This window comes from Hoplias malabaricus, chromosome 12 (assembly GCF_029633855.1).
Source record: "Hoplias malabaricus isolate fHopMal1 chromosome 12, fHopMal1.hap1, whole genome shotgun sequence".
NCBI classification, from domain to species: domain Eukaryota; kingdom Metazoa; phylum Chordata; class Actinopteri; order Characiformes; family Erythrinidae; genus Hoplias; species Hoplias malabaricus.
This window is the reverse complement of record NC_089811.1, coordinates 6,200,070-6,215,089: the sequence shown is the minus strand read 5'-3', so window position 1 is coordinate 6,215,089 and position 15,020 is coordinate 6,200,070. Positions and strand designations below refer to the sequence as shown.

The window sequence follows — 15,020 nt, the reverse complement described above, 5'->3', positions numbered from 1 at the left end:
CCTTCCCGACAATAGCCTGAGAGGAGTCGGCTCAGCAGAGCTCCGGAGCCGAGGAGCACGTGCTCAGCCCTGGTCCCGGGGGTGTTGTTTTCTGTGGTTGCGTAATGCACTTAAAAGTATGTTTGATATTTTTGTCTATACTCCACAGGCCTCTGCAAACAAACTCGCATTAGAGGTAATGTTATTCAGCTCAACAGTACATTTGTTTTGCTTAGTTGCTGTATACTTTTCTGGGAGCTTGTATGAGCCGTTTAATTTATTCACCAATTTGTGCAAATATGCTGCGGATGCAAAACCTGAAAACGGTTGTGATCCAGGTCCAGGTTTGGTCCTGCATTACAAACTCTGCTCAGAGCTTTGTCTTGTACCAAAGCGCTTTTATTCTTGACCTTCTTGATTTCAAGGTGCTTTTTTTTCTTGAATGCTTAATAATCTAAAGCTAACCCTGTCAGCAAGAACTCTCTGTCCACAACTGTATAGAGAGAGGGCTGTTATAGTTGGCTCACAATGCCTTTCACTACAAAGATAAATGCACATTGGAGAGTTCAGCGGTGCAAAAATCATAGCTTGTGGTCTACAGAGATGTAGATTACGTACTGTATTCTCCATAACTGCACATATGTGGGAACCAGAAATAGAAGGCATAAAATGAAGCAGTCTTTATTGCTTGGACGCTATGCGGGAGGTCTGTAGGGCTGTAACGGTGTGGGGTGTGTTTTGCTCGAATGGTTGGGTCAAGGTGCCCTCTTAAAGATAACGTAACTACAAATCAATACAAATTAGTACGTCTTTAATTACTGTGTCTTGCGATGAAACTTCCAGGACCGCAATGCCTCCAACGGTTTCCAAAAGTAGTAACTTATGGGATGGGGCTCTTATTATCTAACAAGATCTTGTAGAGCCCTAAATCACCTTCCCAGATAAACACAAACGAAGAGAAACATCATCATCTTCAGGTTTTACTGGCCAGCCCCGCAACAGGAGAAGACGACCCAGTGCTGGGGGATGTCAGAAAAAGACGTGCATCTGTCAGAAGGCTTTTACCTAGAGACCATAGAGAGACAATAAAAAGAAACTTTGCAAATTAAACAGAAGCTGCTGCTATTGTTCTCAGCCGCCTTCGAGTCCAGACCTCTGGATGTTTTTATCATCACTGAGAGCTGTGGGGAAAATACACCTGCGGATGTCTTAGAAAACCTGAAAATGAAGCTGTTCGATTTAGCTGTGGAGGTTTCTGTGTAATTTTCTGTTAAATACTATGTTCTCTGCTTGTTGTTTTACCCGTGCTGGAAAAAATGGAAAACATCTACTTAATGGCTGTGGTGACTGGAATGTAATTCGGCGGAGGGCTGGTCTTACCGTTCCTGTAATTAGAGAACACTGCTTGTTCTGTTTTCCCCCATACATGAGCAAATGAGAGTCCTACATTTCTGTTTCTCATTTTCCTGACTCTTGCAGAATAGTGTGTGCATGCTGTGTGAGCCTCTGCTCAGCAGATGTGATGTTTTCCAGCATAACCTGGATATGGATGTGGAGCGATGCTGACGCCAGCGTTGAAGAACCCTGCGTCTGCACTATCAGTGATCAGAGCCCCACGAGCTGCACCAGTATCCGGTGGGCCAGCAGGTGCAATCTGCTTCTTACCCGTGAATAACACAGCCCAGAATAACACACACACACACACACACAGACGCAGACACGCACACAATGTTTTTCTTTTTTTGTTGAATGCATCTTTTTCAGTCTATTTAACAAAATAGTTTTTGTCTTCATAAATAATACACATTTTTGTCCCCTCTTTTAGCCTCTGAATTCAGAATACACACTGCACACTGGGAGATATTTACACATCTGTACATAATGAAGGGCACCTTGGATTGGTTTAATACTGGATGAAAAACACAAGCATTTGGCTGAGCCTCCAGCAAAACACTCGTGGTCTCCATCTTTTAATTTCTCTTAAATATATTCATCTGGTTCTGAATTTATATCGTATAATAATAACAATATTTACCTTGAATAATAAACATTACTATATGAAACAATAGATTATAGGAAATGACTTTAAGAATGACCCTTAGTGCCTGTGTGTAATAAAAGCTGATTGTTTAACAGTATGTTTTCTTAATAGATACAGTTTGTTTTCAGGCACAAATTCATATAACAGTTTGTTTGTTTAGAAAAACAAAACAAAAAGAACAATCTTTCATAGCTTCCAGCTACAGTTAGTCGGTGTCTCAAAAAAATGGTTATAGTGTTGAACACAAAAGAAAAGTATAATATAATAATAATCGTAATCATAATAATAAAAAGGAAACGAGAAAAATAACACATTAATGGGGGAATGCTTGAGACTGGAACAGACGTATAGACCATGTGCACAACATCTTACAGATTGGTGAACAGTTCCACAGATGCTTCCATCTTTGTGAGTGACGATCCTCTTTTTAGGTTCCGTTAGGTGTCATTTGTCGCAAAGCTCAGATGAACGTTCGCACGAAAAGAGGAAAGAAGAAAAGAGAGTCCATCTCAGTGGCCTTAGCAGTTCTGTATCCTTCGTGATTGTCGTAAAAGAACAGAAAAAGAGACGCTTCTTAGCAGTGCACCAGCATTGTATGCAAAAGTTTGAACACGTGATTGAAATTACATGTCGATTTTCTAAATGAAAATAAGTTCAATAAAACACGTCCCTTTACAGAGTACAAATGTAAACAGCTTTATCTATAACTTGGTTTGTAACATTGGGACCTTCACTTAATGGGCAAAGAAATGGCCACAGCTTTTAGCCATATCCAAAAAAATGTACATGCATGACCCCAAAGTTTGAGCGTAATCCTTCCATTTGTTGAGTTCCAACCAGTATTGGATAGAATCCATTTTTAACACTGCATTCAGGTGTGCACACGGCTTGTTTAATCTCCATAGAAAAGCAGTGGCCAACAGAATGGGACTTACTGGGCTGTGCAGCAGTGGAAATGTGCTCTGTAGTGTGATTTTTGAGCTTCATCCAGTACATTTAGGATTAGCTGGAGTGGCACTGCCCTAGGTTTATTCTGGAATGAAGGGTATTAATAGGGAATTTGTTTTCCCCGTTGCTGTAGTAACATTCACTACTCCGTATTGACCTTTCGAGCAGGATTTGATAGTATTCAGCCATTAGTGAAGTCAGGTACTGATGTTGAAGAACTAGTTCTGGATCACGTCCTCACACCCTTTCACCAAGGTATGTGATCATTCCAAAGAACAAGGGTCCGTTGCTCTAGAAAGTCCCATCTTGAGGACTTTTCACCTTTCTACACTCACTTGGCTTTGGGAAAAATGACCAGCGGTGTCCACAACAGGTACATATTAAAGTAGATAAACTCACTGGATATAAGGGGTGGATACAAAAGTTTGGATACGCAAGATATTGGAACAAATAATATAGAAAATATGAAGTAAGTCTGCACAGGCCACATTCCTGAGATTTGTTTGTGCCCAATATGTTGAAGCTCTGTGCCGGTGTTTTCTCTGTAGGCGATATGTCTATTATTTTCATACAGAAAATCAAATTAACCATGTCCTTGGACCTGAGCACCTAAACGTGGCGTACAAATATAAGTCTACAAATGAACACTTATTAAACCTGTATGTACTATCCCAGGAACGTCAGACATGTCCACATCGTGAAATGGCATTGATGACGGGTCTTGTGTTAAGGGAAAAGCATCAACGCTGCTTTTTAACATTTGCTCTTTAAATATAGCGCATGGTGAATACACCAGTGTGTTCCGTAAGTACAGGGGGCGAGTCTTTGATCACTAGTAATGACCGTGAGTCCTCAAGCAAAGGGCAGTGTATCAAGAGATCATAATTGGGGGATAATTACCCATTTGATGAAGGTTCAGGCAGAAGATGCTCCCTGGGCTTTTGAAGGCTGTTTTAAATGTGCAGCCAAGGAGCCAGTGCTTTGGCAAGACTCGTCTCCCTCTAAAGCCTGCATACGCGCAGGATTAACTCTCAGCTCTTTCACCTGATTTCAGGCACGTCTGAGCTCAGTGCCTGTAGGAATCGTCATAATCAAAAACATGATCAGAGTAAATGGACTTTAGCTGTGGGTTGGATTTGCAACAGCATGGGACTGATTTAAAGGCTTCACTTTGAGGGTCTTGTTTTTTTCCCCTTCAGTTCTGTTGGAGAATAATATGATTAATGCAAATCAATTTGTTGTTAAAGGGAAATTCCACAGCTTTAATACATGCTAGATTAAAAGTTAAAGTTTTCAACATTCATTCAGATAGGAATCTCAGAGTCTAGGATTGTTTAGCGTTGTGGGGAAAGAAAGCCAGCATCTAAAGTGTTCTCGTGGAAACAGATCTGAGAATGACGCTTCATGCCTGAAGCATTGTTTCAGCCTAAAACAACAGTTGCAAGCAGTGGCCGATGCTGGTCTTTCAAGGAGGGGAAGCTCAATTTCGGCCTACATCATAAAATGTGTTGGTTTATTTATACGTAAATTCTACCCTCCGTTCCTTTTTAAGAAAATGATCTGTGATCCTGTCGTACCAACAAGGCGTCTTTTCCAGGGACTTGACTAGTGTCCTCTCAATGGCCAGCAGAGCTAGGCTGCTTAAACGGCCTTGACCCATGTGAAGTGTGTCCGCCTGTGCTCCCACGGATCTTCACACCAAAGGATCGCTGATTCGCTCATTTTGCTGTCAATCAAAAAGGGATTCAGCCTCAGACAGATCATCCAATCATCATACAGAAGCTGAGCGTCCGGGCCGGCCGAGGCCAGCCCACTGCACCGTAGACCCCCAGAGACGCTGAGTGTCCGACGGGCGGGACAAAGCCCAGCATTTATCCAATGACTCGTCTCGTTTCGCTGTACTTCGCTGCTTCGCTATTGAACTCTGTGGACACTCAGCGTCCTCACTGTTTAAAGCACTGTGAAGCTGCGGGAATGATTGAGAGGAAAGCCACATCTTTACCAGTGATAAGAAGCTGATTCTGAACAAAAGTTGAGCGTGTTGTAGTGCATATTTACTCAATGACATGTACACACAACAGTATATATTTGATCACTTATTTTTTTACATTTTAGGGGAAACTGAGTTTCCCTTGCAGTCTTAGAGCAATTGCCACTGGTTGTAAGGTACCAAAGTGTGGGGCAGTTGTAATGGAACTGCATTCTCTATCCTGATGGAGCACAAACAATGTCACGAGAATTAATCAGTGTAGGGTTTGTGATCAGAACCTGACCTCACTAATATTTCACTGAATGTAATCAAAATCATGGAGCAGTGTTCCAGTATCTGGTGTAGAATCTTCTCAGCAGACTGCAGCAAAGTGGGGAAACAAATCCTCATTGATACAGCTGATTTCAGAAGAAGCATTGGGTCTTTAAGTGTTTTTAAGGGTTTGTAGTCCTCACCCAAGATTTCCACTGATCACAGAATAGAATTCTGACCCTGTAAATACTGATTTTTTTAAAAACAATTCATATCTAAACCATTCTATTATGAAGACAAGATTGAGCAACATGACGGAATTCCCTTTTAACAAGGTTAACATCTTCTCTTTCTTTATTTTTCTGCTCTTGGAACTTGAGAACACTCTGTAAGTGGGCAAACAATAACTAACTGGCCACGCAAACACCCTATTCATATCACGCAGGACTTGAAAAAGAATGTCGACGGAATAAAACCGAATGATCTTCAGTTCGGATGACACCAGACAGGACGGGTGGTAAAATGCTGTTGGGTGAAAATGTTTGGAAACTTCAGGTTTTCTTCTTAAGAGGTCATGCTATTGCATTCATTTTCATCTCATTACCAAACTCATGGATCTGTTATTAAGTAGCTCATCCATCAATGCTGGGCACCAGGGTCTAAAAGGTTAACTGGGATGAATTCTCTTTGGGGAGGAAAATACCTGTGATAAATCGCCTGGGCTCGGTGGAATTCGCCTTTGAATTAATGACTGGTATTTATCATCTTGGAGAGGAAAAGAAAAAAATACAGGCAAATAGGGCTGGTTGGGCAGGGTTAGGCAGCCTGGTCAATCCACTCGAGCTGAACAAAAGAATCTGCGTGGGTATGCAAAAGTTTGTGTGGCCCAGGTGCAAATAAGTAAATATCTGCTTCTGCACAAATTAATGCACAATCACTGCTTACAAAGAAAGGGTCTCGCACTAGGAGGTGTAAGCTAAAGTTAGCCATGCACATCCCAAGAAAAGCAAAGGTAATCCCAGACAGGAAGTAGAAAATGCATTCGTTAAGACAGCGGAGCATTTGTGAGGAGTAAACACATTCTGTAACAGCGTGGTTGGCCTTGATCAGAACACACATCAATGAAGGTCTGAGTGTTTATCAATTTCAGAGTTGCGGTGTGGTCTTTTGCCAACACTGAATCACTGGGTGCAAGGTGGGAACGCACCCTGGAGGGGCAGCAGTGCATCGGAGAGTGACACCCACTGACACGCTCACAGCTACGGACACATTTGAGTCGCCAATCCACGGACCGTGGGAGGAAACTAAATCACCAAGCTCCCCACCTGTGTGGGGTTTGAACACAGCCCCAGTACCCTGGAGCTGTGTGATAGAAACGCTAGCTGTTGCACCACCATGCCACCTTGTATATGTGTGTATGTAATTAGCATTCATTCATTTGTTCATTCATTCATTCATCTTCTGTATCTGCTTCATCCTGATCAGGGTTGTGGTGGGTCCACAGCCTCTCTGGAATAATTGACTGCTAATCGTTGAGGGCAAATCCATTGTATCGGTCTCGGAGTCTGCTCAGAGGTTCTTATTGGTTTAAGTGCTTCTGGAGGAGTGCTTCAGTGGTTTAAGCGCTCCGCTACTCAACATGTGGTCGCTCCAAAGCCGGGAGACAGAAAATTGCCACAAGCCGGGACTCCGGCGTGTGGAGGATGAGAGGAAGCGTTTAAGGATGTGGCTTTGAAGCATCAGGCTGAGTGCAGATTCCCGCCTTTGGTTCAGCTCCCTGCCCACTGCGCTGCGTGTCTGGCGGCTAATTTATCACAGAATATTGCCTGATTAAGGAAAATTAAAGCAGGCTGCTTTGGGCTCGCTAATTGCTTAGATAAGTTCAAGCTGTTGGCCTCTAGGAGGACTTCTGCTTGTTTGGGCTGGGGGCGAGAAAAACAAGGACATCTCAAGCAGGCAGGGGTAATCTGAATTAATGCTGCAGTGTTTTGTTTTCTGCTTCTTGGCTTCTAAGGCCTGGAAATGTAGCTTTTCTAGTCTGGTAATTGCGCTTGTGTAACAGTCCAACGACGTGACATCTCTCTCACGGTGTTGTTGTGAAGGTACAGTCACAGCAGTAGAGTCTCATTACGCACACCATCTTTTGGCTTTTCATTCCTTGCATTGATTCCTTGAAAGACTGGGGCCCCGACAATCTACGTCTAGCCTCCTTTCTAGCTCTCTGGGGCTGGCCCGAAGAATGCAAATACTCAAATGTTTGAGTTACATTGCTTCTCGGTTATTATTTTTAGATCTTTCTTTATCCCTCTGTTTTTTTTTTAAACCACAACATTGGTGATCTAAAATTAGCTTAGCAGATTAGCATCAACTGTTAGCTACAACAGTAATGTTAATGTAGCAAAAAAACAATAAAAAATAGAGCTGGATCATCTGAATGCAATTTACCTTATTTTGCGTACGCATTAACGTTAACAGAAATCAGAATAAATGAATGCTTTGCAATAAGAGGCCAACCGTTTTAACAAATCATTTTAAACCAATGCAAAACCATATATCAGCCATGTCTGTTTTTAGTAGCACTGCTCACGTGTCCAGTCGTAGCGTTGGAGGTTTGTCAACGTAAGTATATGTTAAAATGGAAAAATACAATCAGTCTAATCAACTGTATAAATGCTTTAGTGACTGATTTATTTTAAATAGAGGACATTTAAACAATGTCGTCTGACGCTCAGGAGGTTTTTACTGAAAAGAAAACAGCAAAAAATAAACATATGGTTCTTCGCTGCATTGGCTCAGTTGCAGTGATCCTTATTCCAGTAACGCCAAGCCTCTAGCCCACACTGCGTCTGATGTTAGCGCCGTCACATAACTGCGTTAGCTGGGAATCCTGTCTCCATCTTTGTTTTTACTGCTGAATATGAAAAGAAACACCTTCCCTCATTGTTATTACAGCACAGGAGCTGCAACTACAACACCAACAACATCATCACATTTTAGTTATGAACACTATAAGAACATGAGTGCGTACCATAGATCTGGATCTGAATCTGGAGTTTAAGCTTCGCTGAATAAATAAGGCTTATGTTTTGAAGGATGTAAGACGCTGGTGTGGATTGAAACACATTGAAATGGAAGTGTAGACAAACAACTGAAAAGGCTTTAGCTTTGTAGAAGCCTTCCGCCTTGGCCTACTGACCTCCCTGTGACCTTCTAGCAGCTCACCGCCTCTAAACCAGCAGTTTAACCAGCAGAAGCTTAACACCTACCCTTGTCATTAGGTCCCATCATTCTTGATGCAATGCCTTCATTGTAATGATGCTTAAGCGACACCAGCACCAAAAGAAGAGAGAAAGACCACCAAATATAGCCGACACCCAGGATAAAGAGCTGTGTTTGGAGATGTGCTGTGGGAGGCAGTGGGCCTACCGTGTCATGGTGAAGCAGTCCACCGATGCGCTTCATTTGAGGCTGAGAAATAGCGCCCCCTGGCAATGTAGCATGTTCTACTGCTAACAGAGGAGCATCCCAAATAACAATACACAGAGTATGAGGCCCGGAATAAACAGCTGATCCGTGAGGTGCCGAGACTTTGTGTGTGAGCAGCGTAAGCAAGAAATAAATCTAGGATGAAACCTTTATAGAAACAAACAGACTAACAAACAAACAGGGTCTCCTCCAACACTGCCAAGGTTTCGAAGTGTCTCTATCTGTCTGTGATGTATTTCGTTGCCTCTCAGCTTCCTCGGCAGCCTCACATGCACCAAACGTTTTTGTGCTCCTGCCAGCCTGCGTCTCCCAGCGTCCAGTGTCCCAACGATGGGCCGCCCCGGTGCTGGAGGACGCTGTCTCTCGTGTGCCCCTCGACACAATGTCCTGGAGGTGGTTTCTATGACGACGTCTGGCCGTTGAGGCACTCCCTCCGAAAGCACTGTGCAGGCTTCCACCAGTCTCCGTTGTGGCAGCGGCAGATGGTGCAGTCGTCCACCTTCACTTCGATGCCGGCTGGAATGATCGTCGTTCCGGCGTAACAGTTTGGACCTGCCGCGTAGGACAGAAGGGGAGAGAGGGGGGAGGGGGGGTGGAAGCAGAGTGAGAGTTAGAGAGACTGTAATGAGACGGAGCTCTCGAGAGGATCTTTTGGAGGGGACGGAGGAGCGCTTTGAGACACTCTGGGGAGTTCTAGAGCCCGAACAGACGCGTGCACACATCTCTTTCACGGGCATGCACCGATGGGCTTGTTTTTTTCAGCAATAAAAAGACTCTTTTTTTCTCTCTGTCTTTCACATTTTCTTTCTCTTTCTCAATCTTCCACCCTCTCTCTCCCATTCTGTCTCATCCACATCCTCTTTCTCTCTCTCTCTATTCTTTTTTTGTAAGATTTTTTTGTTTTCTTTTCCCTCTCACTTTTTTCAGTTTCTCTCTACTCACTTTTATTCTATATTCAACTTACTCTTTTCTCTCTCTCTCTTTCTCTCTCTCTCTCTCTCTCTCTCTCTCTCTCTTGTGCTCTCTCTCTCTCTCTCTGTCTCTCTCTCTCTCTCTCGCTCCCTCTCTGTGCAGAAATGCTTTGCATTCTAATGTGCGCTAAGCTCAGGAGGCTGGCAAGTAGCCTTGCTGGCAGTGTGTTCAGACTCTCTCTCTCTCTCTCTCTCTCTCGTCTCCTTCCTTTATTTTCCCAGTCCATTTTTTTTCTTATATTTTATTCTTCCACTAATTCTATTACACACAAAACCTGGGTTTTCTTCAGAGAGGTTTCAGTGGAGTTATTGTTCGATCCCCACCCATACAATTAGATTAACAGCAAAGCATTTCTTTCAGGGGAACTTTTTAAACTGCTCATGTTTGCATCATTACAATGTTTCCCACAGGTCTGAAACTCCACCCGGTGAAGCACCATGGGGAAGAAGGGGAGGTTATTTGTCTGAATCATAGCATTTGTTAACTGCGTGAAGCACGCCGTGGACAAAGTATTGTTCTGTGTCACTGGTGCTTTGCATCATCAACATCAGCATCTTGCACCAAAATGTATCAAATGCATATCTCTGCAGGCTGGAGACCAGCAAGTGGGAGGTTAGGGTGAGGTTTAAGGATGGGTTTAATGTTAGGGTGCATATAAAACTGTAGAATTTATATATGATAATAATGTGTTTGTAAAAAAAAAGTTATGTTGATTACTGTGATATTTTGTAGTTTTTTAAAAGCGCTTAAAGATGTCTTACCAAAATAAACATTAATTCATTCATTCATTATCTGTAACCCTTATCCAGTTCAGGGTCGCGGTGGGTCCAGAGCCTACCTGGAATCATTGGGCGCAAGGCGGGAATACACGTGTGTTTTTGGACTGTGGGAGGAAACCGGAGCACCCGGAGGAAACCCACGCAGACACAGGGAGAACACACCACACTCCTCACAGACAGTCACCCGGAGGAAACCCACGCAGACACAGGGAGAACACACCACACTCCTCACAGACAGTCACCCGGAGAAAACCCACGCAGACACGGGGAGAACACGCCACACTCCTCTCAGACAGTCACCCGGAGGAAACCCACGCAGACACAGGGAGAACACACCACACTCCTCACAGACAGTCACACGGAGGAAACTCACACAGACACAGGGAGAACACACCACACTCCTCACAGACAGTCACCCGGAGGAAACCCACACAGACACAGGGAGAACACACCACACTCCTCACAGACAGTCACCTGGAGGAAACCCACACAGACACAGGGAGAACACACCACACTCCTCACAGACAGTCACCTGGAGGAAACCCACACAGACACAGGGAGAACACACCACACTCCTCACAGACAGTCACCCAGAGGAAACCCACACAGACACAGTGCGAACACACCACACTCCTCACAGACAGTCACCCGGAGGAAACCCACGCAGACACAGGGAGAACACACCACACTCCTCACAGACAGTCACCCGGAGGAAACCCACACAGACACAGGGAGAACACACCACACTCCTCACAGACAGTCACCCGGAGGAAACCCACGCAGACACAGGGAGAACACACCACACTCCTCACAGACAGTCACCCGGAGGAAACCCACACAGACACAGGGAGAACACACCACACTCCTCACAGACAGTCACCCGGAGCGGGAAACCCACAATAAACAAAAAGAACCCAAAAACAAAAACATTAGTAGCCAAAGTTCTATGTATGGTAATAGTTAAACAAACCCAAAAAGAGTGAGGTGTGTGTTAAAAGAAACTGGGAATGTATTTAATCTAATGTTTGATCCAAGTGATGTTCAGCCACATCCTGCAATGCAAATATATTGAACTTGTTTCCCAGTAGTGGGATTCTAAACAACACCCTCTCAGCACGCTTCCACAAGAGCACTGCAATTTGTTATTGCTCAACTCTGAAGAAAACACCCGATCCTGATGAAATTTGTGGCTTGCTCTGCATAAATCTGAATTAAATAGAGCAGTAAACTCTATTTCATATGAAATATTCATTCAGACACGCTGTTTTTGCTTTTTAAACATTTGCAGGTTGAGTCTTTTAGTGTCTGCATTTAGAGACCGTTCTGATTTCTGTTAGAAAATAAGCCCCAGTTATTACTGATCACTCGCTTTTCAAATGTTCTTAATCAGTAAATACACAGCAAAAGACAGAAGACTGACAGATTCATGTTGAATATGTGCTGGAGTGGCCATGATTAAAGTATGTAACTCTCCTGTATGTTGGAGTACACTCTGAAAGTACAAATGAAAAACCAACATCGACTTCGTACCTTTACAACACAATCATGCAGCTCTTGTTGGTCATTTTTCTGTGGCTAGTTTCCTAATATTTGAGGCCCAGAGCAAGAGAACAATTGTACTCATTCTCAGTGTGGTGTATGTTAGCTAACATACATAAAAGTATGTAGTTGGTGTTCAGAGAGTTAGAAAGTGTGTGGAATTGGTAGTAATAAAATGGTTAAACCTGGTTAATATAAATACATATATAAAGTATATTAACTTATATTGAGAGGGCGGCACGGTGGCGCTGCATGTAGTGTCACACAGCTCCAGGGACCTGGAGGTTGTGGGTTCGATTCCTGCTCCGGGCGACTGTCTGTGAAGAGTTGGTGTGTTCTCACTGTTTCTGTGTGGGTTTCCTCCGGGTGAATGTCTGTGAGGAGTGTGGTGTGTTCTCCCTGTGTCTTCGTGGGTTTCCTCCGGGTGACTGTCTGTGAGGAGTGTGGTGTGTTCTCCCTGTGTCTGTGTGGGTTTCCTCCGGGTGACTGTCTGTGAGGAGTGTGTTGTGTTCTCCCTGTGTCTGCATGGGTTTCCTCCGGGTGACTGTCTGTGAGGAGTGTGGTGTGTTCTCCCTGTGTCTGTGTGGGTTTCCTCCGGGTGCTCCGGTTTCCTCCCACAGTCCAAAAACACATGTTGGTAGGTGGACTGACGACTCAAAAATGACTGTAGGTGTGAGTGTGTGTTGCCCTGTGAAGGACTGGCGCCCCCTCCAGGGTGTGTTCCCACCTTGCGCCCAGTGATTCCAGGTAGACTCTGGACCCACCGTGGCCCTGAACTGGATAAGCGCTTACAGATAATGGATGGATGGATGGAACTCATATTGAGGGCATGAGTGGTGGGTGTATTTCTCCACTGGATTAAAATGCATAGTTGTTGAGCTGACTTGTTTAAGCTACAGAGCAATGCTAAACAACCCTCAGTTTAGATATCTACCGCCCAGATTTCAAGCCCAGCAGACTCACTGATTCAGGTCACGGGGCCTAGTGAGATTGACTGAGAAGTTGGATCAGGTGTAGAACAGTAAAGTTCAAAGTCATTTCTGCTGGAAGAGAACTCTCCAGCAGGAAGGTGGCTTACTGCTTTATGCATCTAACCTGGTAAAGAAGACCCTAACTGAATTAAATCATCACCGGTTCATCAGAATCCACGCCTGATCAGAGAAACCGCAGCAAGGTAGAGCAGACAACTCTTAGTATTTGTCTTTAATTCATGAATAATGCAAGAAGTGCCTCATATGATCGATGGCTCTGGAGGAACCTTTTCTATCTTACAGACTACAATATTTTATCACTGGGAGCATTTCCTGTTGATTAAGTTGGACAGATTTATTTTTTCCTTTCCCAAGGTATTTTAAAAATTAGTCGAGTCCCTATGTGTGGCTTTACACTTTAAAAAGGAGACACTTGCCAAAATGAAAAAATACCACTACCTCTGTTGTAAGCATGCCTACTCTCATCTTGAAGTTAGTAGCAGTAGTCTCTAGAGACACAGTTCCCAGTTTGAATCTAAGAAAAAGCATTTTAAAGCCTTTTGAATGAGAGAGGAACATTTGAACAAAGATTACTGCTAAGAATCAGAATAAATGAATTGACTGAATTGAGGACAATGGATTACTCAAACATGAATATGATGCCTCATTTGAGAAGAACAAGCTAAATGCTAAAGCTAGTATGCTAACAGTTAGCATGCTTAGCTCTTAGCACAGTTTGCTTTTTATCTTTAACTGAAAGGAAATTTCAGTTTTATTTATTTATTTATTTATTTATCTGATGATTAAAGGTAGACATGCTGTTGTTGTTGTGATTTTGTTTGACAGCTGAAATTAATTGTACTGAAGCTAGCTTGGTTTTATTAGCCACTAGCTTATGGCCTACATAGCAATCACGACTGCTTGAAACCCCAGGGATTCCCAATAGTGTAATATATTTGCATAATACAGTCTGAGTACTGAATTTATTGAAAGGATAGTCCCTTGAGATGCAAAATCTATAATTTTAGTGAGAAAATGATAATAAATAAAAACATGAAATATACATAAGTGAGAGTTGTGTTATGCTAATGAAGACGAGGGACATAATGTAAATACAGAAAGGCTCCTTTGGAATATGGGCTTCTCTTATCAAACAGGCCTATGAGGCTCTTTTTTTTCTCTCTTATTTTATTTATTTATTTATTTATTTGTGCTTTCTGCAGGTTTTGCAGGGCTTGCTATTTTTCTTATATTGCCAATCTGTGGCACTGCACGTCTCAGTAAATATTACACGTGTCCACTAACGTAGTGTATTTAAAGTGTATCCATTGCAGCTTGCTCAGGTTTTTAATGTAGCTCCATTTTAAAAGTTACTTCTTTCCACAAGGTTGCCGTCACCTTGCCTGGTAATTTGGTTCACGGAATCTGAGCGTATTTGGGGAAAAAAATGACAAGTTGTCCTATTTCTGTTTCTCATACCACTCTACAGTAGCATATCCCACAGTTTGAGTCAGTGAATTCACAAAGGTCTGGAGTGCCATCGCTGCACTTGCAGCCTCATAAAAATGCAATATTTACTGCATTAAAATTTCAAAGAGCATTAAAAGAGGCACTGGAAAACAATAACTGTTTAAAAAGGAATGCGTATAATTTGGCAAAGCTTTTTTTCCCCTCACAAAACCCCTTCTTCAGCCAAAATCTTAAAAACCCCATTGGTTTTAAGGGGTCACAAAATGGGTTGCACTAAGAGAACGTGATGGGCTTCAGCAGAGGTGTGCAATAGAGCTGAATTGACTATGGAATCTCTGGATGGGTAACACTACCTTTGTGGTTAATTATCGTACATGAAAACTTATACTAAGCACCCAAACGTTTGAACTTTTCTTCTAAATAAAAGAAAAGCTTCTTCTCTTTTGGGAAGGCTGTTTCTATTTGTATTTAGCCATGTGAACATTATTGATGGGCGGCACGGTGGTGCAGCAGGTAGTGTCGCAGTCACACAGCTCTAGGGGCCTGGGTTCGATTCCCGCTCCGGGTGACTGTCTGTGAGGAGTGTGGTGTGT

The 15,020-nt window shown here is 43.1% G+C and overlaps 1 protein-coding gene across 1 annotated transcript in view; it reads right to left on the bottom strand.

Annotated features, from left to right (window-relative positions):
• Window positions 1-7,663: 7,663 nt before the first annotated feature.
• Window positions 7,664-15,020, bottom strand: part of vwc2l (von Willebrand factor C domain containing 2 like) — a 49,347-nt gene continuing 41,990 nt past the window's right edge. The window contains exon 3 of the mRNA XM_066641335.1: window positions 7,664-9,248. Coding sequence (XP_066497432.1) covers window positions 9,097-9,248 — 152 coding nt within the window. The 3' untranslated portion in view covers window positions 7,664-9,096. The remainder of the gene's footprint in view (window positions 9,249-15,020) is intronic.